Source organism: Chionomys nivalis, chromosome 1 (assembly GCF_950005125.1).
Source record: "Chionomys nivalis chromosome 1, mChiNiv1.1, whole genome shotgun sequence".
In the NCBI taxonomy this organism is placed as follows: domain Eukaryota; kingdom Metazoa; phylum Chordata; class Mammalia; order Rodentia; family Cricetidae; genus Chionomys; species Chionomys nivalis.
The window spans coordinates 67,891,564-67,918,727 of record NC_080086.1 but is presented as its reverse complement, the minus strand read 5'-3'; the positions used below and the strand labels follow the sequence as shown (position 1 = coordinate 67,918,727).

General features: G+C 48.3%; 2 protein-coding genes across 5 annotated transcripts; both read left to right on the top strand.

Moving 5' to 3' along the window:
• Positions 1–3,337: 3,337 nt before the first annotated feature.
• Pcgf1 (polycomb group ring finger 1) lies at positions 3,338–6,316 on the top strand. 4 transcript variants are annotated; one of them, XM_057772508.1, is made up of 10 exons: positions 3,343–3,554; positions 3,717–3,794; positions 4,201–4,306; positions 4,428–4,580; positions 4,733–4,804; positions 4,943–5,048; positions 5,227–5,260; positions 5,357–5,443; positions 6,019–6,099; positions 6,177–6,316. In XM_057772508.1, the coding sequence occupies exons 1-10, from the start codon at positions 3,522–3,524 to the stop codon at positions 6,222–6,224; spliced, it is 798 nt and encodes a 265-aa protein (XP_057628491.1). In that variant the 5' UTR covers positions 3,343–3,521; the 3' UTR covers positions 6,225–6,316. The 4 variants fall into 4 exon arrangements, with proteins under 4 accessions (XP_057628475.1, XP_057628497.1, XP_057628491.1 ...); XM_057772492.1 differs by having other exon boundaries at positions 3,338–3,554; positions 6,019–6,316; XM_057772514.1 differs by lacking the exon at positions 3,717–3,794 and having other exon boundaries at positions 3,340–3,554; positions 6,019–6,316.
• Positions 6,317–12,003: 5,687 nt separating this feature from the next.
• Positions 12,004–13,526, top strand: Lbx2 (ladybird homeobox 2). The gene is made up of 2 exons (XM_057788274.1): positions 12,004–12,199; positions 13,138–13,526. The coding sequence occupies exons 1-2, from the start codon at positions 12,004–12,006 to the stop codon at positions 13,524–13,526; spliced, it is 585 nt and encodes a 194-aa protein (XP_057644257.1).
• Positions 13,527–27,164: the final 13,638 nt, after the last annotated feature.

The window sequence follows — 27,164 nt, the reverse complement described above, 5'->3', positions numbered from 1 at the left end:
AGGATCCTAAGGTCACTGGAGTTTGTTCTCTGGCCTACACATACACATGCATGCACATACATGTGTGCTCACTGTAGCGTGCACATGCAATATGCAAATTAAGTTACATTTTTAAAAGATTTATTTGTTTAATCTATGGGTATACACGTTTGCCTGTGTAAGTTTATGTGTGCTGCATGCATGCAAGAGCCCATGGAGACCAGAAGAGGACATCAGATCTCCTGGAGCTGGGGTTACAGGTGGTTGTGAACATCTTGACTTGGGAATGGAAACCCCAACCTGAGTCCTTTCAAAGAGCAGTAAACACTCTTAACCACTGAGCCATCCTCAGGCCCACGCTTTTTTCTATCTATCTGTCTGTCTATCTATCTAGCTAGCTATCATCTATCTATCTAAAGGAAAAGATCCTGTTGTGGTGGCACTTGCCTTTAATTCCAGCACTTGAAAGGCAGAGAAAGGCAAGTGGATCTCTGTGAGTTTAAAGCCAAGTTTGATCTATCTAGTAAGTTCCAGGCAGCCAGGGCTACATAGTGAGATCAACTCAAACAAAACAAAACAAAACAAAACAAATACTAACAGTGCTAAAATATGGTAAGAAGAAGAAAAAAAAGCAAGGACATTAAGTGAATAGTTTGTTTGTGCAGTGGGAACCCGGAAGTCTCAAAGAGACCTGAAAGAGGGAGGAAGCATGCATGGCCAGTGTGTCGAAGCAGACTCCATGTTAGTGTTTTTATGGGATAGACAGCGAGGAAGTTAGTGTGGCTGGGGAAACCATACAGATGTTAGACTTCTATTCTGAATGAAAAGGAAAACTATCAGGTTTGGGGCTTATTTGTGTTTCTGAAGTTTATGTGCATGAGTGTTTTGCCTCCTGTATATATGTGCACCACAAACATGGTATAATGACCGTGGAGGCCACGCTAGGGCATGGGACCTGCAGCTGGAGTGACAGATTGTTGTAAACCTTTCTGTGGGTGCTGGGAAGTGAACCCAAGTCCTCTGAAAGAGCAATCAATACTCCTAACATCGGAGACATCTCTCCAGTCCCTGGGTTTGTTAAGTTGTGTGTGCGTGCATGTGTGTGTGTTCCTAAGGATGACCAAAGCCTGGGACAAGCACTCACTACAGAGCTGTAACCTCAGTGCTAAAATATCTTCAACAGCAAAAGGAAAGAATTTAATCTAATTTTTTATTTTAGTTTTCAGTTTTTTTTTCCAGAATCTCTCTGTGTAGCCCTGGCTGGCCTCACTCTCAGAAATCCAACTGCCTCTGCCTTGAGCACTGGAATTGAAGGTGTGTGCCACCACACTTGGCTCAACAATCTGATTTTCTAAATTTTATGATTTACTTCTTGCTTGCTTGTTTTTGTTGTTATTGAGACAGTTTTATGTAGCTCAGGATGGCTTCAAAATTGCTGTGTAGCTTAAGATGACCCTGAACTCCTGATTCCCCCTGCTTCTACCTCGTAAGTGCTGGGATTACAGGCCTGTGCCTTAATATTTTTTTAACAGTTCTATTTACAATAAGCTGCAAGTTTTTTTTTTGTTTGTTTTTTGTTTTTTTTTTTGGTTTTTGAGACAGGGTTTCTCTGTGGGTTTGGAGCCTGTCCTGGAACTAGCTCTTGTAGACCAGGCTGGTCTCGAACTCACAGAGATCCGCCTGCCTCTGCCTCCCAAGTGCTGGGATTAAAGGCGTGCGCCACCACCGCCTGGCAAGCTGCAAGTTTTTTTTTTTTTTTTATTTATTATGTATACAATATTCTGTCTGTGTGTCTGCAGCCAGAAGAGAGCATCAGATCTCATTTCAGATGGTTGTGAGCCACCATGTGGTTGCTGGGAATTGAACTCAGGACCTTTGGAAGAACAGGCAGTGCTCTTAACCTCTGAGCCATCTCTCCAGCCCCAAGCTGCAAGTTTTTAAAGTGTATGTTCTGACTGGTCTCCACAGATGTAAATGCCCATTAAACTAACACCACAATCGAGATACGAAACATCCATCAGAAACGTTGTGTCCTGTCCAACCTATGATCAGAATCGCTATTCCATGCTGTGGGAAGAAGGGACAGGAGCGGGAGCAGTGGTGGACAGGAAGAAAGTGGTTGAGACCTGCAAGGCCTGAGTTGTGATGAGGGTAGCATGGACCAAGTAAACCATAGCTATAATTAGTTGATTAACAAGTCATTAATACTTCCTTGCTGTTTATGTACTCCATTCTGAAAAGAATACTTTATTCCATTCACGGGGTAACACACATGCACACACACACACTCTCTCTCTCCTTTCTGTCAGGTACCTGTTGCCATCAGTCTAATCATTCCAACCCTTTTAGGCCCCATTCCTTCTACTACCACTCCCAATCCATACATTTGTTGTTATCTATCTATCTATCTATCTATCTATCTATCTATCTATCTATCGTTTTTTGGGTTTTTTTGTTTGTTTGTTTTTTGTTTTTGAGACAGGGTTTCTCTGTGTAACAGTCTCGGTTGTCTTGGATCTCTCTCTCTCTCTCTGGTTTTTCGAGACTGGGTTTCTCCGTATCTTTGAAAAGTCTGCCCTGGAACTAGCTCTTGTAGACAAGGCTGGCCTCGAACTCACAGAGATCCGCCTAGCCTCTGCCTCCCAAGTACTGGGATTAAAGGCGTGTGCCACCACCGCCCGGTACTCCTATTATCTTGATCGGTCCGCTCCATGCTACCTTTCTTTGCTATTTCCATCACACTTAGACCCCTCATCCATGTGTCAATCATGCCTACACAGAGTTCCATCTTTTTAAGAAAGCATTTCAATGTTCCAGTTGTTATCTTCCCTCTGGCTCCAGTCTCCAATTGTACTCGGTGTTAATAACGCTTCAGAGTAAATTTTTTATTTTTCAATTTCGCTGAAAGAACGCAGTGATGACAGTGTACCAGCCCCGGGGACTCCCCGGGTCCCCACCCAATGGGGGCCTGGGCCTATGCTACTTCAGGCACTCGCTGCCCAACTATCTTCGCTGTCAGTCCTCCCCTCCTCCTTCGGCATCTGCTCTGCATTAGTCTATCCCAGGCCTCCGCAGGCGCCGATGATTAAATCATCATCATTAACCAGGGCCTATTCCCCCCACCCCCGGCAGCAGCGAGAGAGTGGGGGGTAAGATCGCCACGTTCCCGGAGGGTCTCTCCCTCCCCACCCCACCCAAAGCACCCTCTCGGAGACTTCGCGAAGCCGGGAGAAACTCCCACGGTGGAGCGGGGAGAAGGCCCGCCACCCGGACGCAGTTCCGCAGCGCGGACGCCGCAGCAGCCGAGAAGGGTCGCACTGCAGGGTGAGGACCCGGGGTCCCAGGCGAGGTCGCGTCCCAGGACTCCCACTCTCCGGAGCAGCAGCGGGCGGCGATCGCACGGCCTCGGGGTCGGAGGGCACAGGCTATCTATCACAAGCTCCTGAAGTTGGTCCAGAGATCGGGTGCGCGCTGTCGGAAGGACGCCCGTGGGAGCGTGCAATACCGGGACCCCGCTCCACGACCCCCCCCCACACTCCCTAATGACCACGGGGAGGGGGGGCCAGCGGGCTCAGGTGAGCACACGGGGAAAGAGCGACGGGGTGAGGGCGGGGTGTGCCGGAAGATTAGCCAATCCGGAGAATTTGAGGCCCTCGTTGCTATGAGACAAGTCCCGCCCCGCAGGCGGTACCGGAAGTGGCGGGCTGGGATCAGCCTTTAAGATGGCGTCTCCTCAGGGGGGCCAGATTGCGATCGCGATGAGGCTTCGGAACCAGCTCCAGTCAGTGTACAAGATGGACCCGCTACGGAACGAGGTGCAGGGGCGGCGGGGTGACTGCTGGGGTCCGTTAGCTGTGCGAACCCAAGCGGGCGAGAGGACGGGCGGTGGCGGGACAGGCGCCCAGTGCGCTTGCGCAGCAGTGGGGTGCGCGGTACGCACGCGCGATTCCGGCAGGGTTGCCAAACGCTGGACTTGGACGCCTGCGCGTTTAGTGTCACTGACGGCGCTTGGTCTCCCTAGGGAAAGGAGGGTCGGGCGAGTCGTGGAGAAGAGAGCACCCGCTGTGCGCGGAGCCCTCTGCTGGGCGGAGGGGGAGCTCATTTCCCCCCACCCCCTTCCACGACCTGAGTCCAGTGACAGGAACCGGAGCTGGGAAGTGCGGAGGTGAGGTGGGGTGGGTTTGCGAGACCAGTGAGGAGTGACTGGGGGTGTGTCCGCAGGAGGAGGTCCGGGTGAAGATCAAAGACCTGAATGAACACATCGTCTGCTGCCTGTGTGCCGGCTACTTCGTGGACGCCACCACCATCACAGAGTGTCTCCACACCTGTGAGTGTCCCGGATCCTGCCCTGTCCTCACCAAGGCTGGCTGCAAGCCTCTGTGCTGTCTGTCCCACTCGCCCTGTGCCGGGGTCCCAAAGGGCCTGAGCGTCTGCGTTTCTCCTTACAGTCTGTAAAAGTTGTATTGTGAAGTACCTGCAGACCAGCAAGTACTGCCCCATGTGCAACATCAAGATCCACGAGACGCAGCCGCTGCTCAACCTCAAGCTGGATCGGGTCATGCAGGACATAGTCTATAAACTGGTACCAGGCTTGCAAGACAGTGAGTGGCCACCTTGTGTTCGTGGGGCCTCCTGACTCTCATGCTGGGTGGCAGCTTGATGTGAACAAGAGTCTTATTGGGAATCATCTAGATAAAGAGGTCAACAGCCAGGACAAAGAGAATTAACATGGCCGCCCTTCACCCCCTCCTAGGTGAAGAGAAACGGATTCGGGAATTCTATCAGTCCCGAGGCTTGGACAGAGTCACCCAGCCCAGTGGGGAAGGTATGTCCTTGGTGGTCATTTGGGGGAGAAGGGGGGGCAAATAAAGCTCTCAGAGCATTTCCTCTGCCCAGGATTGCTCTCTGGGGGAAAGGGGGTGTGGAACCTGTACCAGCCTCCTCAATGTCTACTTTTTCTCAGAGCCAGCCCTGAGCAACCTTGGCCTCCCTTTCAGCAGTTTTGACCACTCTAAAGCCCACTATTACCGCTATGATGAACAGCTGAGCCTATGCCTGGAGCGGCTAAGGTGAGGGGCAGGTCAGAGGTTGCGTGAAATGATGCTACTGGTGCCCCAGAGTCGGCTAAGGGACTTACGGAAAGGCCAGGGGGTGAGGGAGTGTCTGTTCCCTTGAAGAGTGTGCTATGGATCTAGGTGGGAAGAGAGGAAAAATGGAATCCTCTAACTTGTTTCTTTTTCCGTCCAGTTCTGGCAAAGACAAGAATAAAAACGTCCTTCAGGTGAGAAAGGCTGAAGGGAGGGCCTCTTTGAAGGAGAGCCTCTCCCCACAGCCCCTTCCTCACACACCTGTCCTCTTCCCCCTTCACTGTTCCTAGAACAAATATGTCCGATGCTCTGTTAGAGCTGAGGTACGCCATCTCCGAAGGGTTCTGTGTCACCGCCTAATGCTAAATCCACAACATGTAAGTAAACCCGTGTTATATGAAGAACAAGAGGCTGAAAGGGGAGGGACACTTCTAGTTTGGAGGCTTGTGCCTGGAAGGAAGCTGAGACAGGGAGATTACTTCAAGTTCAAGGTTAGCCTAGGCTGTGTAGTGAATTCCAGGCGAGTCTGGGCTCCAGAGTAAGGCCTTGTCTTCAGAAATAAAAAAAAAAAAAAAAGTGGGAGGAGGCTCTGGTGAGACAGCTTAGCCGCTAAAGCGCTTGCCTTGCAAACCAGAGTTCTGTCCCCAGACCTAAACCAAAACCAACCTAGTGAGGTAGTGCAAATTTATATTCCCAGTACTGGGGCTGGGACTAACCTTACCCTACTTGATGAGACAGTGAGAGAACCTGTCTCAGAAAAGAAACAAGATGGATGGAGCCTGAGGAACAACACCCAGAGCTGTTCTCTGGCCTCCACAGGCATAAACACGCAATGTACACAGGAACATATACACACATACATACACACATACATACGCACTCGAGGACAGTCCAGGTTACAGTTTCTGCCGAGTACTACCAAGGTCTCTTCCCTGCCCCATCTCCCCCATAGGTACAGCTCCTTTTTGACAATGAGGTTCTCCCTGATCACATGACAATGAAGCAGCTATGGCTGTCCCGCTGGTTCGGCAAGGTAAGCCGGGTGCAATGGGTTGAGGACCCTGCAGGTGCTAATAGCCCACTCATTTTTTCTTTCCCTTCTTTCCGTAGCCATCTCCTTTGCTTTTACAATACAGTGTGAAAGAGAAGAGGAGGTAGGGGCCAGACTTGCTTCCACCCCCTTCCCACCCCTCCCCAGATATTTATGTGAAATTAACTGTGGCTTTATTTTTTGAAATAAAAGCTTTTAAAAAGCATTTTTATCTTCCTTGGCTACTCACTGCACACTCAAGCTTTGGCCTGTGTCCTGGTTGCTCAGCAGTCTCTCCGGTATCCACCAGATGTCCTCAGGATGTCCTTCGTGACTTGCAGAAGGAGCGGGACAGAGGCCCGTGTGAACTGAAATCTGGCCTTTTGGGCAAGGGAAGGCCGTCTACATGGCAGCTCTTGCTGTCCTCGTGTGCTGCAGGATATGATAGCAGCCTCAGCGGAAATGTCACAAACATGTCAAGAGAGGAGGGCCTGTGGCCCCTACAGGGCTGAAGAGGAGGAAAAGCAATATTTAAGGAAAAATCCAAATAATCACATTTGGTTTTGTAGCCTGGGAACCAAAGTCAAGAGAGAAGACCCCACAGATGGCATCTAGTGGGGCAATCTGAGCCAGGAACAGCTGTCTACAGAGGCAGCTAGCCTTGGGGAGGGGAGTCAGTGAAGCTGGGATGGGGAAGACACCAAAAGGATTGTCTCTAAAAGCCCACAGTGCTTGATGAACTTTGGCAATAATCCCACAGTGTCCTGATTCTATGGATAGCTATGTGGAAGAGTCAAAGTATTTCTACACCCAAAAGACAAAAAAAAAAAAAAAAAAAAGCAAACAAGCACAGGTGGGGTGCACCTACTCGGAGCCCTCAGGAGGCAAAAGCAGGCAAATCTCTTGAGTTTGAGCCCTCCCTGGTCTATGGGACATGTAGGGCTACTAAAAGAAACTGTGGCCGGGCGGTGGTGGCGCACGCCTTTAATCCCAGCACTCTGGAGGCAGAGGCAGGTGGATCTCTGTGAGTTCGAGGCCAGCCTGGTCTACAAGAGCTAGTTCCAGGACAGAAACCAAAAGCTATGGAGAAACCCTGTCTCGAAAATCCAAAAAAGAAAAAAGAAAAGAGTGTTCAAAAACCAAAAAAAAACGAAACAACAGAAACCAGGCAGTAACAGGCCAAAGACACACCCAGGCCACTGTGAAGAAAACCTCAGACTGCTGCCTAGTCTGGGATGAGCTGCAGTGAGCAGTGTCAGGTCTGGGGGCTCCTAAGTGTAAAGCCTGAATCTTGCTGGCTGAAGGCTGAGCCTGGAGCTCAAGCGGGTCTTGTATACAGCTGAGGTTGGAAGGTTGTCGGTCAATACAGGCCGCCCTACGCTTGCGCTGGAACTTTACCACTTTGCATTATGCTGTCTGGAAATCATACCAAGTCCTTGGGACACATGGAGAATATAGGGCCAAGGACAATATAGGGTCAAGGCAAAAGTGTTGCAGAAGATGAGCTGGGCCAAGCAACTCTCACCTATAAATTCCAACACTGGGGAAGCTGAGGCAGGAGTATTTATTACCAAGAGTTCTAGGCTAGCCTGGATGGAGTACAAAGCCGTTTCCAACAAAAAGTGCTTGAGTGTCTGAGGCAGATGATGGATCTGGGTGGGGATGCATCCCCAAAGATTCCCGTTCCGTGGCTCATTCTTATAAAGCTGGATATGTGTGGGGAGGGATGGACAACAGACTCACCTCCTCCAGGGACCCCTCCCCCATTCAAAACAGTTGTTCCCAGAAGCTGACCTCAACAGCAGGGCAAGTTGGGATAAATATCCCAATAGTGTTCCCCTAGTACGTCCGAATCTAAAGTCTACAGCACACGGCACCCTGGGTGTCCTCGAGGGTTTCTGCGCCTCTCCGAGTTTCTTATGGAGGCAAGGGCAAGGAGGAGCGCTGCTAAGCCTAAGCGCAGCAAACACTGCGGGAGTTAGACTGTGGTCTGTGTATTGTCCCCCAACCCCCGCCCGCATTCTTCGAGGATGCTTGCTGTTGGATATGGCAGCAGCTCAGCAGCAAAAAGAAATCTGAGGAATTGGGGTTGAATATGATCAAAATACAAAGTATAAAATTTTCAAAGCAAAATTTTTTAAATAAAAATGTCAGCAGCATGTACCCATGAAACCCCGTGCACCATCACCACTCCCGCGCGCTAAATAAATGCTTTTGTTTTATTTTAATTAAGTCGGGCCTGAAGACTAGGAGTTCCTAGCTCAGGAATCTTGAGCTCCCATGCCTGGAGATGTGGTCTTTACTTTGAGGCTGGAGCAGCTGAAGGTGCTAAGGTTTAGATCTGGCTGGAACCATGGGGTCTGGTGGTTGCTGCGGTCTTCGCAATCTTCTTCCTGTCAGCGCAGGGGCGCCAGCAGCTGCAGTGCATCTCCTGTGGTTGCTGATGTTGCGCAGCTGCAGACTCACTTTCCTTTTCCCACCCTGACCCCGAGGTCACTCGCATCTCATTTAGGGATATCTTGCCAATGCTTCTGGGGGACGAGGTGCAGAACTCAATAGAACTCAACTCCAGAACCCAAGGGATCTGATTACTACTTAGGTCCTCAGTCTGAAAAGGGAAACTGCCCCAGGCTGAGTACAAGCATTTCTGAAGTTGAGGCAAGAGGATTGCTGTGGGTTCTAGGCCACGCTGGGCTGTATGACAAGACCCTGTTTCAACTCTAGCCCCCAAAAGAAAGCAACCCAGAGATAGAGGGACCTCTCCCACACACCTTGCTTGGCTTTTCTTCCTTTTCCTTTTTTGTGTGTGCTAGGCAAGTCCTCTGCCAACTGACCTATATCCCCAGCCTCTAAAAATACTTTTGTTGTTGTTGAGACAGGGTCCCACTGTGTAGCTCCGACTGTCCTAGAACTTACTATGTAGATCAGGCTGGCCTCAGACTCTGAGATCTGCCTGCCTCTGCTTTCCCATTGCTGGGATTAAAGGTGTGTACAACCACACCTGGCTTCTGACAAGGTTCTTTGTGCACCACCACAACAAGGCAAGTCTGAGCAGCCTCCAATCCAGTTTGCTCTTACACTCAGAATTCAAAGGGATTTTTGTGGGGTGAGCCACTCTGAGAGCGACAGTCATTTACTGAACAGACCTAAGGGCTAAAGGGGCCTGGGTGACAAGTGAGTGTCTGAAGGTCTGAGCATAAACATCCCATTTTCTACTCTGAGAGGGATTTAAAAGGTCCTGAAATGTCTGAGGGGACAATGGGGAGACAGAGAAGGCTGGAGACCAGAAGAATTGCCTGCGGATGCCAGGGAAGACATCCAAGATCCTTTAGGACCCCAGAGTGCTGGACCTGTAGGTGCGAAACAACCGGGCACCAGGAAGTTTCTGTGCTTCCCCAATTCTTGTAGGGAAAAGTCTAAGAGATAGCTGAGCGCTCCTCTCAAGCCCAGAACCCGGGTTTAATCTCTTACTATCCCTCATTAATCACTCACCCTCCTCTGGCCCCCTCTGTGGATCCGGTTTCTCCCCAGCTCAGGTTCCAGATGCATAGCCAAGGGAAGCCCCCTCCACAGCCCCAGGATAGTCTGGACTAGTCCCTAGGCATTGGGGTGGCCTTAGTCAGCCTCTGATGTCGGGACATCGTCCCTTTAACCTCTCCACTTCTCTTTCCTCCCCCTCAAAACTTTTGTCTGAGGACTATCCCGTCCATCACCTGAGCCCATCTGCTGAAGGGAGGAGGCAGGCAGGAGAGATGGAGGGAGAGGACGGCAAAGCCCCTCAGGAGAGCCCCACACTCCTCACCCCCCCACACAGGAGTAATTGAGAACAGAGGTAAAAAGGACATAAAAGCCACGTAATGGCCATGTGAGGCAAGGCTGCAGTGTCTTTGGGTGACAGGACTGGGATGCGGTGGGGCAGTTCCTGCTGCCTCCTGGGATTGGCTTTAATTGCAGAGTAAGTGAAACCACAGGCCTGTGCTGAGGACCGAGGCCTGCAGCAGAGGCCCTCTACTGCCCTCTCCCCCACTTTGCCCCCATTAATAACCAATTAACAAGGTTCTGAAGCAGCTCAGCTTTTCCCCGTGGCCTGGCTCTGCTCTCTGACCCTTCGTTGAGCTTCGAGAACATCCCCCAGACTTCCAGGAGGATCTGAATGCCTGAAGGCTGGGGTGTTGTCACAGGGAAAGGGAACCCTTTATTGGGAAGACACCCCTCCCACTTTCAAGGGGAGTGTCCTATTGTCAAGGAGCCTTTGGCCCAGGTCCCCAGGATCTCCTAAGTCCTATTTGGGGCACCACAACTCTTAAGTTACATTTGCCCTAGGGGAGAGACCAGTGGCGCTGAATAGTATGGGAGATGCAGAGAGGCCTATAGGAAAGGGGACATGGGGAATAGTCCTGTGGTAGAGGGCAGGCTGTTCTGGTTTTTTATTTAACTGTAACCAAACAAACACAAACAGAATACTAGTTTTGCCTTGGCACAGTGGCTCACTCCACAGAAGACCAAGCCAGGAGGATTGCTTTGAGTTTGAGAGAGCGTGGGCTACATAAGGAGACCTTAGCTCAATCATAAATATGTTAATAAAAATTAAAAGTCATGTGTGATGGCACACACCTTTAGTCCCAGATAAGTTTGAGACCAGCCTAGTCTACACTGTAAGCTCCAGGACAGCCAGGGCTACATAGTGAGATCCTGACTCAAAATAATAATAATGATAATGATAATAATAATAACAATAACAATTTTAAAAGGACATTGGCATGCCCGTTGGTAGTAGTTGAGTCTCCATGTCTATAAGGTTTCGCCTTTTGCTATTCGAGGCGGTTATAGTAGAAAGAGAGAGCCCGGGCCAGTCCAGCCTCACTAACACAGCTTCATTGTCCCTGAACTGTCTTATTTCAACTCAAGATGATCATGGAGGGCCAACTCAGGTGAGAATACCCGTGGGGGAGAAGAGGACAGAGAATACAAACAACAGCGAACAGACTCAATCTCAGAGTTTGAGCATAAGTTGCCAGTGCCACCTGCTTCGTGCTCTGGCTGGGTCTGTGGGGTCTGCTCTGCAAATAGTCTTCCCTGGAGAATTACCCCACAGGGACACCACACCTGGACTATGAGAGCTTAAAAAATGACAAAGGCAGACCCACTGCTAAATCAGGAAGAAGAGCAGGTTTTCTGTGGAGACCAGTCCTCTGGAGCGAGGGGCCCCTCAGGTACCTTAGTGCCAGTCCAGGTCTCTGGAAGCTTTTTGGGTGTGTTTTAATTTACTGGGACCTCTAGGCTACAGCAAGGCAGACTCAGGTTCCCCATTCCTTGTGGTATCTTTTTATGACAGTCATTCCACTAGACCAGGCTCTCCCAAGTCTTGATCCTGGACCCCCACACTGTACCAAACCATTTCCAGCCACCGTGTTCTCTTTAAGACCTTTTCCCAGGGTTGGGTGTGTTAGATTAGGCCAAGTTAGGATACTGAGTTCCTAGCTAAAGTCCAGGAGCCTAACACAATCAACCCTGATCCTGTTTCTAAGAACTCTGCAAATCCCCAGCCCTCAGGGCCAGGGAAAGCAATTTTATTGCCCAGGAGTTTATGAGCCAGAGCCGTGGGTGGGGAGCCAAGCAGCAAGCAGAATCCAGTAAAGTAAGCCCAGTTTGAACGTGCACAGAGAAATCACTGGCTTCTCTCCACCCTATAGAAGAAATAAGGCTGCCAGGACACCTACGGGCTCCAAACTCACTGTGGGCTTTGGATGGAGGTGCGGGTGCAGAAGGAGGGGACATGGGGCTCCCACCCAGCTCTAGGGGGCGGGTCCGAGACAGGGGGCCCAGATCGGAAGCTGAGCACTGGGGGCCAAGGAGGTTGTAGAGCCAAGAGCAGCGGGAGGCGGGATCGTTACAACCCGGCTTGCCATGAACTCTGGACGCCAGCGCCGGACACCCTTCAGCATCGAAGACATCCTAGGCCCAAGCATGATTCCCCGAGCACCTTCTGAGGCACAGCTTCCCGAGGCCAGCCCTGATCCCGCGTCGCCGCTGTGTGCGCTGGAGGAGCTGACAAGTAAAACATTCCTGGGCCGTGACCCGCGCGCTCTGCAGCCTTCTGAAGGTACAATGCCTACAAGGTCGTGGGCTTGAACTCAGTTCTCTCTCCTTCCTCTGTCTCTCTCTGTCTGTGTCTCTACTGTCTCTGTCTCTCTGTCTCGCTCTCTCTCTCTCTCTCTCGTCCCTAGTCACAAAGTTTTGTTCAACCCTGGGCGGTCATTTTTACCCAGCCCTGCCCTCTGTCCAGGTGTCAGGAGTTGTATCCCGGCCCGCGAGTCTCCAGCGTTAATTCCTAGACCTTGCAGTTGCTCCAGGGGGTCGCCAGCGCCGCGGGGTACCTCCAGGCTGGGAAGAATCTAGGGACCGCTTGGGCTGGTGCATTCGCTGTACGCGGGACAATTGCGACCGAGAAAGGCCGCGGAAGAGACAAAAGGCTTAAGCACTAGGCAAGAAATGAGTAAGGCAGAGCTAGGACTAGGCAGAAAGCTTCGGAGACCTTCTAGAGAGCTCTGTGCAAGAAGGTCCTTGCAGCTGCTTTGGGCATAGGAACCGCCTCTCTGCCCCCTTCCCTCCCCTTGCTCCCACTGTGTCCCTTTTTGGCTCCCGGAAAGGGAGTGGATGTTTTTAAGGATGTATAAACAGACGGCTTTATATGGCCACCAGGCCTTCTGGGTCACCCTACCTCAATCTAGTCTCTAACCTACTACCTTACCTTACCTGGAACTCCAAAAGGCGTCAGAGGATCTTCTCCAAACGGCCTTGATCCCTGCACCAGATCTCCTCTGGTCAATCCACCCACTCCCCTGCGTGAGCAACCTCATTTCTCTGTCGCCAGCATTTCCAGAGGCCCGCTGCTCTTCGAATCCCTGACCTGACCCGGTGTGAAGGAAACGTAGTGCTGAGCCTCCCCCACACCTGCTTGAGCCTTGCTACCCTAGCTTTTCCACCCAGACCACAGCTCCTCCAAAGCTGGAGACTGACATTTCCGTCCCATCCCGGCAGGCAGAGTCACCCCAGAGGCGCCGCCGGGTTCTGGCGCTGGTGTCCGGAGACGCCGCAAGTCGCGTACAGCGTTCACTGCACAGCAGGTGCTGGAGCTGGAGCGGCGATTCGTCTTCCAGAAGTACTTGGCACCGTCAGAGCGCGACGGACTGGCTGCGCGACTGGGCCTGGCCAATGCCCAAGTGGTCACTTGGTTCCAGAACCGTCGCGCCAAGCTCAGGCGGGATGTAGAGGAGATGCGCGCCGATGTGGCCTCTCTATGCGCGTTGTCCCCGGGAGTCCTGTGCCACCTGACACTGCCAGACAGCACTTCAAGCCCTGACCCTGGCCCTACAGGACCTGATTCTGAGCCCCATTTATCGGATGAAGAGATACAGGTGGACGACTGAAAGAAAAGCCCCCGCCAGCCCTGGATTCCAGGGCCCCGGACTCTTCACCTCTGCTAGGGCTCTTGTCTGGGTTACCGGGTGGAGGGGAGAGACCCACTTAGCCCTGTTATGTCCCTCAGTTCACACAGTTCACATTCCTACTTTTTTTTACTCGTTGAAAATAAAACCGCCGCTCTGCAGCAAGGCGCCTCAATCCGGGATGTCCGCAGCCCAAACCAACACAATCTCCTACTCACTGGGAAATTGCTTCTGCTGCCTTACGGTTCCTTTAAAACGTGGTGCTTCTTTTAGCCCTGGTAGCAACCCTAAAAGGCAGGTGTCTGGCTTTGCTCATCTTCCAAAATAATCTTGAGGTCAGGATTTGGACTCGGGCATCAGCTACCCTTCAGAGATCCGACTGTCTCTCCTCTCCGGAGACACTGGGTGGAGAGGAAGTGGGCAGGACTCCAGCGGTGGCTTCCGGTCACCACCCTCTATCCCCTCCTGGCCACCTTTGTTCCCAAGACTGTCTGCAGACTTGGAGAGCTCAACAGGAAACTTTAGGTTGTCCCCTATGTGATAACGTGTTTCTTCCCTTTCTTTTCCCTCTTTTTTCTTTTGAGAGATAGGGTTTCTCTGTGTAGTTTTGGAGCCTGTCCTGGAACTCACTAGACCTCAGCTCTACCTGCCTCTCCTGAGTGCTGGGATTAAAGGTGGGGAGCATCCCCACCATCGCCCAGCTTTCCTTTCCCTACTCTTAATCAAGTTCTACTAGCGCTCCACACCAAGCCTAGAACACCTGTGATCCCAGCACTTGGGAGGTGGAAGCAGGAGGATCAAGAGTTCTAGGTCAGCCTGAGCTACAACAGGCTCGCAGGTGCGCGCGCGCGCGCGCACACACACACACACACACACACACACACCAATAAAGAAAGAATTCTATGATGGGACACAGTGACGCGACAGTGTCTGGAAAGAGGGCACACCCACTTTTACCTCTGGGACGTCTGTAGGAGCTCCTCCTCTCTGAGGAGCTCAGAGTAGCCGTGAGACCCACGAGGACATCTCAGCCTGGCCCCACTGCTGATGTCTCTGACATTCACTTCTGCTGGTCATTGATCTCCTTCCTGCAGAGGCACTGGGGAGTGACTAGGAGCACCTAGGAGTTACAGGCCCACCCTGCCCATCTTTCGGAGACCACTACCCAGCTCGGGCCTCCACTGCAGGTGAAGGGCCAAGAATGGGAAATTCCAGGGAGGCTGAATAAAGCTGGAAAGCAGGAGTGATGCTGGTGTCTTCACGCAATGACTGAGTGCTTTGTGTGAATCAACCAGCAGAACAGCCGACAGTGGACATCGGGTCGGGTGCTGGGGAAGACCAAGGACACCGCCCTGTAGGTGGTAAGACGAGGTCCATCTTTATGCTTTTCTGACACAAGCCTTTGTTTTGTGTTTTTTTTTTTCAAGACAGGGTTTCTCTGTGTAGCCCTGACTGTCCTGAAACTCACTTTGTAGACCAGGCTGGATTTGAACACAGATATCCCACTGCCTCTGCCTCCCAAGTGCTGGGATTAAGAGTATATGCCACCACACCCAGGATAAGGAAAATGTACATTTACACAATGGAGTACTACACAACAGAAAAAAATAACAACATCTTGAAATTTGAAGGCAAATGGATAGAGTTAGAAAACATCATTTTGGGGGCTAGAGAGATGGCTCAGCAGTTAAGAGCATTGCCTGCTCTTCCAGAGGTCCTGAGTTCAATTCCCAGCAACCACATCATGGCTCACAACATCTGTAATGAGGTCTGCTGTCCTCTTCTGGCCTACAGGCATACATGAACAAAGAATATTATATATATAATGAATAAATAAGTATTTTTAAAAGTTTTTAAAAAAGAAAACATCATTTTGAGTGAGGTAGCCCAGACCCAGAAAGACAATTATCATATGTACTCACTCATAAGTGGTTTTTAAACATAAAGCAAAAAAAAAATCAGCCTACAAATCACAATTCCAGAGAACCTAGACAACAATTAGGACTCTAAGAAAGACATACAAGGATCTAATCTACATGGGAAGTAGAAAAAGACAAGATCTCCTGAGTAAATTAGGAGCATGGGGACATTGGGAGAGAGTTGAAGGGGAGGGAAGAGGCAGGGAGGGGAGCAGAGAAAAATGTAGAGCTCAATAAAAAAGTAAACACTAAAAAATAAATAAATGAAAAATGAAAAAAGATTAATTTATTTTAACCATATGCATGTGTTTTGTTTGCACATATGTATATATATTGTGTGTGTGCCTGGTGCCCACACTGCCAGAAGAAGGTGTTGGATCCCCTAAAACTGGAGGTATAGTCAGGTGTGAACCCACATCAGCTGGGAGCTGAGCCCAAGTCCTCTGCACCTCTGCAAGAACAGAAAGTGCCACTTCTGACATGTTGTTTGCCCCCCCATCCCTGTCTCCATCCCCTGGATGAAACAAAAGCACATGCTTTCGACTCCCCCAGGTAGCAGCCCTATAGAGGCGATTAAGAATAGGCTCTGCACTGGAAACAAGCATGTCTTCAAGGTTTAGGGAAGCCAAGCGGAAGAAGGCTGGCACGGTATGAAAGAGACTGGCCTTTGGCCACTGTGTGTGGGGCAGTCACAGAAGGAAATCCGTGTGATTCTCCTAGTGACTGGGACTATATGACTGACAACCTTATAAACTCAGCACTGGAAGGAAAACGGCATGGGACAGAAACTGTGGCCACTGAGAAACAGCTAAGAATCTGCCAGTCACGCTCAAAACATATTCTTTGCAACTGCTCCACCCTTCCATACACACGGGTAGCACAGCAACCTGGCTCTGGTCATGCCGTGGTCTACCTTCTAGACTTCTCCAGCAGACAGTCCACTCTGTTGGGCTGCCCAGCACTGCCAGGTTTTAGCACTGATATACCAGCACCTCCAGGAGACTCAGGATGGCTGGACGCCTCCTTTTGTGATGACTCTGCGCTTCTGAAGCAGAGCCTTGTCCACTAGGAGCAGCTGGTGTACAGCATGCAGAGGGCAGGGTATCGGAGTGACTCAGACTCAGATGAGGCTAAGAAGTCCTGAGGAGGGAACATTATTTAAAGGTGTGTCTAAGAGTCAGTCAGTGCGAGAATAGTTATGAATGAGGCCCAATAGAAAACGGTAAATGTACTTAAAACATTGTAAGGGCTTTTTTGGTGTGTGTACTGTTTTCCATGTATATGTGACTGCAAAGATATTTTTGTGTATGTACTCATCTGTGTGCGTTCATCCGTGCTTGGAGATCAGAGAAAAATAGCAGGTGTTGTCCTCAATTGCTCTCTACCTTATTTTATTTTATTGAGTTGGAGTCTCATTTTGTAGCCCTGGCTGGCCTGAAACCCACTATGTAGACCAGACTGGCCTTGAAGCCTCAGAGAGCTGCCTGTCTCTGCACATGCTCCCATGTCTGGCTCCCCCTTATTAAAGGAAGGAAGGAAGGAAGGAAGGAAGGAAGGAAGGAAGGAAGGAAGGAAGGAAGGAAGGAAGGAAGGAAGGAAGAAAGGAAGGAAGGAAGGAAGGAAGGGGAAAGGAAAGGAGAGGAAAGAAAAGAGAAAAGAAAAAAGATGATGATCTAGGTATGGTGTCACATGCCTTTGATCCCAGCTCTTGGGATGGAGAGGGGCAGAGATAGCAGATCTCTGAGTTTGAGTCTAAGCTGGTTTACATGTCAAGTTCCAGGTCAGCTAGGGCCATATAGTGATACATTACCTTAACAAGAGAGAGAGAGAGAGAGAGAGAGAGAGAGAGAGAGAGAGAGAGAGAGCAATAGAAGAAGACAAGACATCTAGCCTCCATGAGTGTGTGTATGTGTGCAAACACACATCCCTCTCATATGTGTACAACACACTCTCTCTCTGTGTGTCTCAGAATGTAAACAGTGATTATCTAGAAGGCTTACTGAGCACCGATTGCTGTGAACTCAATGCTCTGTAGCCTGATTGACGTTCCTGGCCTGGTGCCTGCATGTTTACATCCATCAGTTTCCTAGGTGATGTGGATGATTCTGACTTCCACACATGGAGGTCCACAGACCCAGGAATTCTGCATTCTGTTAATTTAAAAAGCAGTGTCTTCACACACCTCTGTCCATCTAGGAGTCACAAATACTCCGGACAGCTGCGGGGCAAGCCTCAGCTTATTTAGCAGCCTGGATGCATAGTTTCTCAGCCTTCTCCTTTAATCCTCTAGCTACTGTGTGAGGCAGGGATTGCCCCTATTGTACAAATGAAAGGGCTGAGCTGGGGCTGGAGAGATGGCTCAGTGGTTAAGAGCATTGCCTGCTCTTCCAAAGGTCCTGAGTTCAATTCCCGGCAACCACATGGTGGCTCACAACCATCTGTAAAGAGGTCTGGTGCCCTCTTCTGGCCTGCAGACACGCACACAGACAGAATATTGTATACATAATAAATAAATAAATATTTAACAAAAAAAAAAAAAAAAGAAAGAAAGGGCTGAGCTAAAACACTGAGAGACCTGCCTCAGGGACCTAACTATTCACTGCTGACTCTACCTGCTTTAGTACTTGTGAGGTCCTAAATCACAATTTAAAAATTGTCTAAGGCCTATATAAAAGAGATTTTTCAACAATTACAAATGGAAGATGTTGGAGATTTAGCTCGACGGCAGAGAGCTAGCTCTATCCCCAGCAATTGAGGGGCAGGTGTGGAGGGAGGGAAGGGGAGAGAAGCTAATTGCAATGCCAGCATCAAGGAGCTCAGAGCTGTGTTAGTCCTACTAGCTCTGGGTGGGCTCTAAGAAGAGTTTCTCAAATGCAAACTCTTGAAGAATCTTTCAGCAGCGGGGAGGAGGTGTGAAGTTGATCACTGAACACATGAGAGGTCAGAGGCACACAACAACACAGACAGGAATGTTACCAGAGGCTAGGAGCAAACAGAATTGTATCTAGAACAGACGGGGCAGAGACTGAGATGAGGGAGGGTGAGATCCATGAAGCCAAAGGGTGTGGCTTAGTCATTATCCATCACTGGGACACCCCTCCCCAACCCTTGCTCCTGACCTAGGAGCCTTCTAGAGCTAAAAAGCAGGACAAACTCCATGGTCATTCTCTGACTCTGCTATAATCTCAAAGCCTGAACTTCTGTATAGTTCCTGCTATGAGCCTTGGAGGACTTCAGAATGCCCTTCCTTCGATGCCCTCAGGAAATTTCTCTCTCTCTCTCTCTCTCTCTCTCTCTCTCTCTCTCTCCATCCTTTTCAAAGGAGAGATGGCTCAGTAAGAGCACTGGCTGCTCATACAGAGAACCTGGATTTAATTCCCAGCATCCACATAATGACTAACAACCGCCTGTAACTCCAGTTCCAGGGGATTCCGTACCCTGTTCTGGACTCCACAGGCAACATGTCAGACCTGTATGCAGGAAAAACACTATACACATAAAATAAGAAAAAGAAAATGAACATTAAAAATGAGTATTTTGACTGGGTGTAGTGGTGCATGTCTTTAATCCCAGCACTTAGGAGGTAGAGGCAGGTGGATCTCTGTGAGTTTGTTAGCCTGGCCTACATAGTGAGTTCCAGGTCAGAGCTACATAGTGAGACCCTTTCTTGAAACCAAAACAAAACAAAAATTTGTTTATTGTGCTAGGTACAGTGGTACACCTTTAATCTCAGCACTCAGGAGGGAACATTAAATTCTAGCCTGATCTATGTAAGTGAGTTCAGGGTCAGACAGAGTGATATAATGAGTAGGGGTGTGTGCATGTGCGTGCGTGTGTGTGTGTATGTGTGTGTACACGTGTGCATGTGCGTGAGTGTGTGTGCATGTGTGTGTATGTGTGTGTACATGTGTGCATGTGTATGAATGTGTGTGTGTGCACGTACATGTAGGGGGGGCATGGGACATGTGTGGAGGTCAGAAGTCAGCCATATGCATTCCAGGGATCAAACTCAGGTTTTCAGGCTTGGTGGCAAATATGTTGACCCACTGAGCCATCTCTGCAGCCTGATTTCATTCTTGCGGCACTGCAGCGAGGATGTACTTAACTACACGGAGCGTGATGAGCCATGTTCTGAATGTACTAACTCACCCACTCCCTATGACTCCATGACATAGGGTTTGTGGGTATCCTCATTTAAATTTTTTAAAAGATTTATTATACTTTTTACATTTTTCCGAGACAGGGTCTCTCTACCTAACTCTGACTGTCCTAGAACTCACTACGTGTGGCATACCTCTGCCTTCCAAGTTCTGGGGTTAAAGACATGAACCACTCACTTGGCCCCAAGATTTATTTTACTTCTAATTAATTGTATGTGTCTGTGTGTGGGTATGTGCACATGAGTGCAGTGCTTGCAGAGACCAGAAGAGGGCGCTGTATCCCCTGGAACTGGAGTTACAAATGGCTGTGACCTGCTTTGTGGGTGCTGGTAATTGAACCAGTGTCCTCTGCAAAAGCAGTAATTGCTCTTAACTACTAAGCCGTCTCTCCATACCATCATTTTAAACATTTATTGTGGGGCGGTAAGATGGCTCAGAGGGTAAAGGCACTCGCTGTGAAGCCTGATCACCTCCCCAGGATCCATGTAGTGGAAGGGGAAATTGATTCCTGCAAGTCGTTCTTTGACCTTCCTGTACATGCTATGACATGCACACACACACACACACACACACACACACATATACACACACATACACATGCACACATAGATGATAGATAAATAGATAGATAGATGTAATAACATTTTAAAAGAGTTATCTTACTCATGTGCATTTATGTACACATATGAGTGGGTACACATACTTTGGAGTACAGTGGCCAGAGAGGCGTCAGATCCCTCAGCACTTCATTGCAGATATCCTTCCAGACACCTGATTTGTTGTGTGAGTGCTAGGATCTGAACTCTGGCACTGAGTAACAAGAACCCCTAACTGCTGAACCATCTCTCCAGTCCCACTGTTCTCATCCACTAAGTGAGAAAGCAGAAAAGAGAACCACAGGAAGGAAGAAGCAAGTCCAGTCAAGCACACAGTGGGATTCCTGCCCCTGCTCTGATAGCCTCCAGAAGACTCTCTAGTCCCCAAACCCTTAGACTCCACCTGCCAAGAAGCCCTGCTTCAGGCTACACTGAACCCCACCTGTTCCCTGCCAAGTCCTTCTGGACCCCCACCCCAAAGTCATTTTGGCCCCCAACACATACACTCTAGAGCCACCTTCCTGCGCCATTTCTTCTTGACTTTCTATTGCATGCACTCCTCCTCTGCCGCCAATTTCTCAAATAGATGGGCTTCCTGGAAGAGGGAGAGCAGGTGACAGGCAAAAGGAAGGAAATACGGAGAATACAAGAGAACAAGAGAGGAAGGCAAGCTGAGCATGGTGGCACACACTTTTAACTCCATCACACAGACTGATTTCTATGAGTTGGAGACCCGTCTAGTCTACTTTGTGAGGTCCTGGCCAGCTAAGGCTACATAGTGACCCTGTCTCAAATAACAAAAACAAAAGAGAGGGCAGGGATGGGCAAACCCTCAGAAGTAACCTTGAATAGTATAGACTGGGTCAAGGACATTGGGGTGGAAATACGGTCTTAGTTAGGGTTTACTATTGCTGCGCAGAGACACCATGACCACGGCAACTCTTATAAGGAAAACATTTAATGGAGGTTCAGTTCATTGTGATCATGCCTGGGAGCATGGCAGCATACAGGAAGACATGATGCTGGAGCTGAGAGTGCTACCTCTTGACTCAGAGGCAGCAGGAAGTCCAGTGACTGTCAAACTAAGTAAAGCTTGAGAAAAACACCTCAAAGCCCACCCCCACAGTGACACACTTCCTCCAACAAGGCCACACCTCCTAATAGTGCCACTCCCTTTGGAGGTCATTTTCTTTCAAACCACTACAGTTGTATTATCCTAATCCTGGGAAGACGTGAACAAACGTTACTCACTCCAGGTTGGGAACCCACGGTAGACCAAGGCGAAGATACTGCCAGAGAACAAAGTGGTAAACCAATGAGTTTTACTGGGATTACTTACAGGAGCAGCGATGACTCAAGACAGCTGCTTCTCAAAGACCTGCCTCAGCATGGTGAGAGCTCATGAAAGCTGGACACTGGAGCACACTGCACAGCCTGCAGACAAGCTGCGCATCTGGAGCACACCGCACAGCCTGCAGGCAAGCTGCGCATCTGGAGCACACCACACAGCCTGCAGACAAGCTGAACATCAGGAGCACACTGCACAGCCTGCAGGCAAGCTGGATGTCTGGAGCACACCGCACAGCCTGCAGGCAAGCTGCACACCTGGAGCACACTGCACAGCCTGCAGGCAGCTCAACAGGTCAGAGTGCCCTTTCTGTGTGACTCAATTGGTCTGATCCTCCTCCAGGGAGATCATCTTGTCCATCTTGTCTGTTTTCCATGCAGTTCACCTTGGCTGAGGGCAACTCTCAGCCGTCCCTACTGCTTAAACGGCCCAGGGAAGGGAAGGGTCTAAAGAATCTGGTCAGTTTCCAGGACTCCCTCAATAAAGTTACACATCTCACACATTGCTGGATAACAATGGTGTAGACCCTTGCACAATTATAACCTTAGTATTGGATCAGACACAACCTGAGGTCTCCTGTGGCTTTCCTTCTTGTCAGATTACTCTGGCTACAGTCTGATCTCTGAAGATTTCACGGCCTCTTCAATCAAAAGGACAGGGGAATTTTCAGAGGGTCCTAGCTGACCTTGGAGGTCAAAGGCCACGAAGCTACATTTCTTCCTTGACTCTCTTCCCCTCGCTAGTGTAGACTCCCAAGGTTTGCTGAAGGACAACCTTACCAGTCTTGTCATTTTAACTCTGTGTCACAGTTAGGTAAAGCTTAGACAATTTTAAACAGCCCAAGCAGTTTTACATAAATCTTGGCTTTGCTGTGACTTGGTTTCTCCATATGATTAAAGTCTAACCCAGCAAAAATACAAATAATTACCTGGATTAGACACTAATTTTTGGCTTTTTGTTTTTAAGATTTATTTATTTATTTACTATATATACAGTGTTGCCTGCAGGGTAGAAGAGGGCACTAGATCTCATTACAGATGGTTGTCAGCCATCATGTAATTGACTGGGAATCGAACTCAGGGCCTCTGGAAGAACAGTCAGTGCCCTTAACTACTGACTCATCTCTCTAGCCCCACATTTTTGTTCTTTTAAGCCAGTTTTTGGGAATACTATCTCAAGTTGATCAGTATAATGTTGCAGAATATTTAACTATGCAAAGATATGTTGCATTTGTTTAACTATATAAAGATGTGTTGGATTTGTTGAACTATGTAAAGATGTGTTGCATTTGTTGAACTATGTAAAGATGTGTTGCTGCTTAACTTGCCTGCCCAAAGCACCTAATTAATCTAATAAAAAGTTGAATGGCCAATAGCGAGGAAGGAGATCTAGGTGGGACTTCTCAGCAAGGAGCATAAGCAAGAGGAGGAGTTTAGGCTGGGGGAAGAAAGAAAAAAGACACTAGAGAGATGCCAGGGCCAGCCAGCCAGGAAGTAAAAAGCAGGACATACAGAATGAAGACAAAAAGTCCTGAGGCAAAACATAAATGAATAAAGACAGGTTAAATTAAGTTAAAAGATTTAGTGGGACAAGCCTAGGCTAAGATTGAGCATTCATAATCAATAACAAGTCTCTGTGTCTTTATTTGGGAGCTTGTTGGTGACTCAAAGAAAATTCCAACTACAGTATAATTTTGGGGGTTTAAAGGATTTATTAAATCTATTTTATGTGTTTAAGTGTTTTATTTGCATGTATGTAGGTCCACCATAAGCATGCTTTATGTCTGCAGATGTCAGACAAGGCCTTTGACCCCCTGTTGTGAGCAACCATGTGGGTGCTGGGAATTAAACCCAGGTCCTCCATAAGGGCAGCAAGTGCCCTAAACAGCTGAGCCATCTCTCCAGGCCAGTCTTAGAAAGAGTAATAAACTTTAATCATCCAGCATATGGATCATCCTTAAGTTCTATCTTTGTATGGTTTATTTGAATTCCTTGTGACTTGGGTTTAGGTTTTCATTGGCTCCATCGCTTATTTTTCATTCTTAGAACAAAATCTTTTTATCATAAAAAGTCCACCCTTATCCAAAAATTCCCTTTTCCTTTTCACCCTTTTAACAAAAACATAACCTTATACTTAGATCATTCTCAACAATTCTCTCACACTCACTTACTGTTTCTTTCTCGTTTCATGCCTCTGAAACGTCAAATCCAAAGAACGTATGTGGCACCTTGTAACAAATTAAGATTACCTGTACACATACTTTTTCTTTTTTTTTGGTTGGTTGGTTTTGGTTTTGGATTTTTCAAGACAGGGATCAGACTAGACTCGAGTTCACAGAGACCCACCTTTGCCTCCCTAGTGCTGGGATTAAAGGTGTGTGCCACCACCACCCTGCTGCAAACATCCTTTTTTTTTTTTTTTTTTTTTTTTTTTTAAGATTTATTTACTAGCCAGGCAGTGGTGGCACACACCTTTAATCCCAGCACTCGTGAGGCAGAGGCAGGCAGATCCTATGAGTTCAAGGCCAGCCTGGTCTACAAGAGCTAGTTCCAGGACAGGTTCCAAAGCAACAGAGAAACCCTGTTTTGAAAAACAAAACAAACAAATAAAAACAACAACAAAAAGATTTATTACAGCCGGGCAATGGTAGCGAATGCCTTTAATCCCAGCACTCGGGAGGCAGAGGCAGGCGGACCTCTGTGAGTTCGAGACCAGCCTGGTCTACAGAGTAGTTCCAGGACAGGCTCCAAAGCCACAGAGAAACCCTGTCTCGAAAAACCAAAAAAAAAAAAAAAAAAAAAAAGATTTATTACAATGTATACAATGTTATGCTTGCAGGTCAGAAGAGGACAGCAGATGTCACTATAGACAGCAGTGAGCCACAATGTGGGTGCTGGGAATTGAACTCAAGACCTCTGGAAAAGCAGCCATCTCTCTAGCCCAATTTTTACATTTCTTTCTTCTTCTGGTTAGAAAAAATACTTTACATTCTAGCAAGAGCCTTGACATATTATCAAAATGACCTTGATGTTAGGGAATAGGACCTTGCAAACAGGAAATGGCAGAAAAGAAAGCACATACAGAGCCAAAAAAAAAAAAAAAATCTCTGCATGTTATCTCTGTAATTGCAATTTTAGATGAGAAAGACATGTGTCAATGTGTTTTAATTCTCGCAGCAAAGAGGGGTGTTAGGGCATTGCCTCTCGGAATGCTCCCTGTTCCTCCACTTAGAACAGTGGATTTCTGCTTTCTCCCTGGAGTCTCACTTCTGTCTAACTCCCTTTGAGCTTTCTCTACTTGGCAATTTGGACCTTGACTTTCTGGAGCCTTGCCTACTCACATTAATCTGACTTATGGCTGTCAACAGAATCTAAGCTCTCTGCTCTTAGTTTTTCCTTGACCTCTTGCATGGCTCTGAATAACTAGCTACATTCCCGCCTCTTTAGCCCTCCATCTTTTCTCACTTGTTTTCAGTGGTCAGTGGCAACGTGTAACTTTAGTATCCCTTTTCCCAAAGGCTCTTTTGCATTTAATCTCAAATATTTTTTCATCTGACTATTAGGCCTTTCTTCTTTTCCTGTTTATTAAAGTTTCACTTACCTAATGACTCCTTGGTGGTGGTAGCCCACTCTGAATGAAGCCTAGTATATTTCAACATTGTCCAGAGCTTTCCTTGAGACAGTCTAACACCTTTGAAGTTTCTACAACACACCGTCTGTGGCTTTGCACATCTTATGTTCTCTACCTGGGATGTTTTTTTCCAGGCCAATGGGTTGGCTCTCTTGTTCCTTTTAGATCTTGACTTAAATGTCACATTATCAGGGAAGCTGTCTCTATCACGCTTTTTAAAAAAGGGAAACCTCTTAATTCCCCTGTACTCCCTGCTTATACATCTCATATGTGACAAACTGTGTTAGAAGTGACTGGCGCCTCCATTAGATACTGCTAGTTCATTGAAGAGTTTTTATTTTATTCATTATTATTATTAGAGAGAGAGAGAGAGAGAGAGAGAGATTTTCTCCTTCCACAATGTGGGTTCCATGGATCAAACTTAGGTTGTCAGTCCTGGAAGCAAGTGCCCTTATTGCCCAAGTCCTCTCAAAAACAAACAAGCAAATGCCTCTCTAATAAACATTAGAGATAAAAGGTTTACAAAAGGATTGACAAGACTTTTTATTAAGCAAACAGGTTTGTGTTATGAACCAAAAAACAACCAAATAAAAGATAACTAACTTTAAAATTTTTTATTTTATTTTTAATTATATGTATCTGTATGGGGGGGACATGTACGATATATGCAGGTGCCTTCAGAGACCAGAGACATCAGATCCGCCAGAAACTGGAGTGGCAGGTTGTGTCAAGCCATCTGATGTGGGTGCTGGGAATTGAACAGGGGTCTTTTGCATGAGTGGAGGCATCTCTTCAGTTTCAATTAATTAAATTTTAGACTTGTTGACTTTATGTTGAGGGGTGGGGGCTCATGACCCTGAGGCTGGGGCCAATTTTCTGTGTGGATCTGTATCCTTAGCCTAAGGATTTGTTGACTGAAATTCTAGAAATAAATCAGGAGGTGACCAGGAAAGCAACTGGAAATTGAGCTTGCCAATGCCCCCATATTTGATGCTTTTGTCTCTCCTTCAGTAACTGTGCCATATGCTTTAGGAAATCTAAACTTTTGAGGCCTTTCAAGCAACTCTCAGAGACCGTGTCTCATACTGTAGTCCAGGCTAGCACGAAATTATGTAGGCCAGGTGTTGACTACCTCAAGACAATCCTTATGTCTCAGCCACCTGAGTGGTGGGCTGTAGCGATATTCTCTCCTTGCTTTAGCGTCTTTGCTCAAATTGCCCTTTGTTCACATATCTTTCCAAGGCACTTGTCACCACTGCCTAGTTCCCAACCGTGAGACCCTCAAATGCTCAATTTTGCCTGCTGTGCGCCTCATACCAGCAGCAGCCTGAGGGGCCTCACTGTCTGTTTGCTTAAGATGTGCAGGGCCTGAACCTGATGGTTCCCCAAACCCGAATCTCTCTCTCTCTCTCTCTCTCTCTCTCTCTCTCTCTCTCTCTCTCTCTCTCTCTCTCTCTCTCTCTCTCTCTCCTCTCTCTCTCTCTCTCTCACACACACACACACACACACACACACACACACACCACTTCAGCAGTGGAGGCAGAGGCAGGCAACCAACTGTGAGTTAGAGATCAGCCTGATCTACAAGGGGAGACTCAAAGAGGAGAGATCACAACAACTACAGACCTACAAACAAACATGAAGACAATGATCGGGGCAAAAGGAAACTGGGATCTCTCCTTCCTCTTTTTTGTAGTATCGAAATTCCTTGCTAAACTGGGAACCACAGGGCCCCCAGATGGCAACCAGACCACAGGAACCAGTCTTTCGGAAAGGAAGGCGATACGACGTTAGGGAGGCCAAGATGGAGAGGCCGGAGTCCTCCAGTCTCCACCTGAAGCCTAAAATTCTGCTGGTAGATTCAAGGGGCCTCTCCTCCTGGGCTTCCTACCGTCAGCTCACACCACTCACCTAACTTGACTTGCCTTACAACATTTGGCATCAGCGCCCCCTCCCGTCAAACCGTG